The sequence below is a fragment of the Gadus chalcogrammus genome, chromosome 3 (genome assembly GCF_026213295.1).
Source record: "Gadus chalcogrammus isolate NIFS_2021 chromosome 3, NIFS_Gcha_1.0, whole genome shotgun sequence".
Classification (NCBI taxonomy): Eukaryota; Metazoa; Chordata; class Actinopteri; order Gadiformes; family Gadidae; genus Gadus; species Gadus chalcogrammus.
In genome coordinates, this window is record NC_079414.1 from 21,235,313 (window position 1) to 21,240,312 (window position 5,000).

Sequence of the window (5,000 nt, forward strand, 5' to 3'; positions counted from 1 at the left end):
TGGTTAAGTAGAATTGGGGGAACGGAACTTTGGTTTTGACTTTCTAAAGTCCAGATTGAACCGTGACATGGAGGAGAAAGGGATTGTTGCCGTATGCAGGATCTGCCGCCAAAGGAGCGATTCATTAACGTTAGAAAAAGTCAGTTAGGGGTGAAATATGGGTGATGAATTGGTGATCCTCGAGGCGGAAAAACACTGTGTCCTGTCCTGTTCCGTCTCTGATTCACATCTCAGCCGGAATGTGTCCGGACCGCTTCTAGTGTGGATTGCAGTGCGGAACACAGCCGCTTAGCTGCCGTACCGCTTCTGAGACGGATCTGGTGGATATTGACCTTAAGGACTGTCAGGACTACAGGACTATAAGGACTGTCAGGACTATAGGGACTACAGGACTATAAGGACTGTCAGGACTATAGGGACTACAGGACTATAAGAACTGTCAGGACTATAAGGACTGTCAGGACTATAAGGACTACAGGACTGTCAGGACAATAAGGACTGTCAGGACTATAGGGACTACAGGACTATAGGGACTGTCAGGACTATAGGGACTGTCAGGACTATAGGGACTATAGGGACTGACAGGACTATAGGGACTATAGGGACTGACAGGACTATAGGGACTATAGGGACTGTCAGGACTATAGGGACTGACAGGACTATAGGGACTATAGGGACTCACAGGACTATAGGGACTACAGGACTATAAGGACTACAGGACTATAAGGACTACAGGACTATAGGGACTGTCAGGACTATAGGGACTGTCAGGACTATAGGGACTATAGGGACTGACAGGACTATAGGGACTATAGGGACTGACAGGACTATAGGGACTATAGGGACTGTCAGGACTATAGGGACTGACAGGACTATAGGGACTATAGGGACTATAAGGACTATATGGACTGTCAGGACTGACAGGACTATAGGGACTGACAGGACTATAAGGACTATAGGGACTGACAGGATTATAGGGACTATAGGGACTGACAGGACTATAGGGACTGACAGGACTATAGGGACTATAGGGACTGACAGGACTATAGGGACTGACAGGACTATAGGGACTGACAGGACTATAAGGACTATAGGGACTGACAGGACTATAGGGACTATAGGGACTGACAGGACTATAGGGACTGACAGGACTATAGGGACTATAGGGACTGACAGGACTATAGGGACTGACAGGACTATAGGGACTATAGGGACTGACAGGACTATAGGGACTGACAGGACTATAGGGACTATAGGGACTGCCAGGACTATAGGGACTGACAGGACTATAGGGACTATAGGGACTGACAGGACTATAGGGACTGACAGGACTATAGGGACTATAGGGACTGACAGGACTATAGGGACTGACAGGACTATAGGGACTATAGGGACTGACAGGACTATAGGGACTGACAGGACTATAGGGACTATAGGGACTGCCAGGACTATAGGGACTGACAGGACTATAGGGACTATAGGGACTGACAGGACTATAGGGACTGACAGGACTATAGGGACTATAGGGACTATAGGGACTATAGGGACTGTCAGGCCCGTTTTTTCCCAGGTGTGTGTTCTGGTCAGGACAGGTGTGTGTGTGTGTGTGTGTGTGTTCCCAGGTGGGCTACCGCGGTCGGCGGGAGAAGCTGATCCGGGTGAGGAACCCCTGGGGTCAGGTGGAGTGGACCGGGGCCTGGAGCGACGGGTCAGTACCTCACAGTAACCTTTAACCCCTGACCCCTAACCCCGACCCCTGGAGTTCATAGCAAGCTATTTTCACCATGGCAGCCTGCAGTGATTCTGATTGGTGGATGATTCATTAGTACTCATGATGACTGCATGTGATTGGCTGAATCCAGGTCATCAGAGTGGAACTCTGTCGAGGGAGAATGTCCCAACGCCAATGCAGAGGACGGAGAATTCTGGTGAGTCATGAGGATGAGATATATGAGACTCATGGAGGTTGAATATACAAGAGTCATTGAGGTTAAATATATAAGACTCATGGAGGTTGAATATACAAGAGTCATGAAGGTTAAATATATAAGAGTCATGGGGCCCTATCTTGCATCCGGCGCAAGTGACTTAGTCACTGGCGCATGTGTCGTTGCTAGTTTACAACTGGCGCAGAGCGTTCTTTTCCCACCACCGCCACTCGCCGGTAAATTAGGGATTGATCATGCGCCCCAAGGGGCGGTCCGGCGGAAGGAGGAGGCGTGTTCTGGCGCAAACGGTATTTTTCCGTTTCTGAATACCATTGCGCTACTGACCAGGAAATACCTGGTTTAAAGTCAGTGGCGCGTTGTTCAGATGCTATTTTAAGGGCGCATGTAAGGGTTAATGATCAAGCGTCAGGTTAGGCGCGTTATCCAACGCGAGCGGTTGGTGTGGCCGTACCATTAGAAGAAGAACCCTCGCGCCAGTTTCAAACACAACAACAACAATTTCGTCTTCGATTCAATCCGTGTATGGTTCGTTCTTTGAATACTCCGATTTGAAACAAAATCAGAAAAAACAAAAAAGGACTGTTTTAAATCGGAATATTCAAAGAACAAACGATACACGGATTCACGTCCATTGTTTACTTCGGTGTTTTAAAAATGCCGCCCTTCGTTGGTCTTCCTGGGATAACCCCGCCCCCTGCCCCCTGCGTAAAAGCGGTTCTCGTTCTAGCCCAGCTCTAAAGTGGGGCCAGAGTTGAACCGGTTTTTAGGGGCCAGAGCCGGTTCTTTGGCGGTGTGAAACCAAAGCCCTGGCCCTAGCTCCGAACTGGCCCGGAACCGGCCCCGATTTTGCGGCGGTGTGAAAGGGGCATCAGTGAGTTGTTAAGTGAGCTCCAAAGGGATATCCAAAGTGGTTTCTAATCGTTTTTTGCCATGTGAACCACTGCCCTGTGTTCCAGGATGTCCTTCACTGAGTTCATGAGACACTACTCTCGTATCGAGATCTGCACCCTGACCCCAGACACCATCCTGGACGACTCTATCAAACACTGGAGTGTCGGGAAGTTCGACGGAACCTGGAGGAAAGGGTCCACAGCAGGGGGCTGCCGCAACAACCCCTGTAAGCTTACTGCATAACTACTCATAATAATACTACAATACCACCTAACACTGGTACTATAATTACCAACAACCTATGTGGCCTACTAGAATACTTCTACAGTACAGTACTGTAATACTATTGCTACACCATAGTTACAACGGTGATACTAACAAGACTACAATACAATACTGTATGGTACTTACATAACTACTACGGCTCCTAATACTACAACCTATGCTACAGTACTACTGGGTAGTACTAAAACCACTTGATGATGCTGGTGGTTACCATGGGGACTGAGATGATGCTGCTAGTTACTGTGGTGACTGAGATAATGCTGGTGGTTACCATGGAGACTGAGATGATGCTGGTAGTTACTGTGGTGACTGAGATAATGCTGGTGGTTACCATGGGGACTGAGAGGATGCTGGTGCTTACCATGGGGATTCACATGATGCCGGTTGTTGCCATTGTGACTGGGATGATGCTGGTGGTTGCCATGGTGACTGAGGTGATGTTGTGGGTTCCAGACACCTTCTGGACAAACCCCCAGTTTGTGATCAAGCTGAATGAGGAGGATGACGACCCCGAGGACGGAGAGGAGGGCTGCAGTGTTGTGCTGGGGCTGATCCAGAAGAACCGTAGGAAGATGAGGAAGTCTGGAGAAGACATGCACACCATAGGCTTCGCCATATACGAGGTATATATATATATATATCTTTATGTATATAAATAAATATTTATATAAAGTCTATACTTTGTACAGTACACAGCAAACGTGGTCTATATATGCAATTGTATCTGTATTATATACTAACTATAGTATACTGTAAACCTGTTGTATACTAATTAGAATACATTTACAAGGTATATGTTATATGTATACATATATATCAAGGCGTTCAACACGTTTACGCTCCCGATTAAACTCCAAACCTTGAATCGTTCATTTAGTTTTAAGGCAAAGGAACGCACTCCTCATGTCTTTGAGGAAGTGTCTTTGATCTTTGAAAGAACCCACTCATGTTTTTGAGGAAGGAACTGCCAAGCCGGCTCTCAGCCAAAGGTTCAAAGTTTCTATTCCAATATCTGCCACATGCCATCGGGCAGTATTGTTAATGAGTGTTATCCATATTGATTTAAACAAACAACAAGAAGAGAATCATGTGATAAGATGATCTCGTCAATATAAGACAATGTATATTACAAAAACCAATGCTAGCTACTAAGGTTAACCACTTAAACCTTGCGGAGCCTAAACTATGGGTCGGGACCCACCATTAGTTGCGATAAACAGAGAACGGTCGCGGCCACCAAACAGAAGAATACCTTCAAAGTGTTCAGAGTTTTCAGAGTGTTCTTTTTTGGAGCCTTCAGAGTGTTCAGAGTGCTCCGATTATTCACAGGGTCAGAGTGCAACCTTGCTATCCTAATCTTAAAGGGGACATATTATACCACCAGGTGTGAGTGTGATTAGCCTTAAAAGCCGTTTTGAAAATGTGTGTTAAATGCTAACTGCTTTTCAAATGTTAGCTTTTGCTTGTCCTGCGGTTTTGTGCTACTGTCTTCATCTTGAATCTCGTTGTTTTTGTTTTTCTCCGCAGCTCCCCGAACAGGTGAGAACTGTCACCCAGAACACAACGCAAGTGGAAGGTCAAGTCTGACACAGCTCCTAGAAAACATTCCAAACAGGAAACCTAGTACTTCAGTAGTGCTCTGCCAGTACACCAGTGGTACTACTAGCAGGACTAAGCTCATACTAACAGCTGGTGTTTGTGTGTGTGTGTGTGTGTGTGTGTGTGTGTGTGTGTGTGTGTGTGTGTGTGTGTGTGTGTGTGTGTGTGTGTGTGTGTGTGTGTGTGTGTGTGTGTGTGTGTGTGTGTGTGTGTGTGTGTGTGTGTGTGTGTGTGTGTGTGTGTGTGTGTGTGGATGTGTGTGTTTCCCTCCAGTTC

At 46.7% G+C, this 5,000-nt stretch overlaps 1 protein-coding gene across 1 annotated transcript in view; it reads left to right on the forward strand.

The window, feature by feature from the left end:
• The window catches only part of LOC130379688 (calpain-2 catalytic subunit-like), a 15,475-nt gene that overhangs the window by 5,766 nt on the left and 4,709 nt on the right, over positions 1–5,000 (forward strand). The window contains exons 7-12 of the mRNA XM_056586679.1: positions 1,623–1,708; positions 1,863–1,928; positions 2,906–3,066; positions 3,579–3,748; positions 4,653–4,664; positions 4,998–5,000. The exon at positions 4,998–5,000 is cut by the window's right edge and continues 209 nt beyond it. Of these exons, the coding sequence (XP_056442654.1) occupies positions 1,623–1,708; positions 1,863–1,928; positions 2,906–3,066; positions 3,579–3,748; positions 4,653–4,664; positions 4,998–5,000 (498 nt within the window). The remainder of the gene's footprint in view (positions 1–1,622; positions 1,709–1,862; positions 1,929–2,905; positions 3,067–3,578; positions 3,749–4,652; positions 4,665–4,997) is intronic.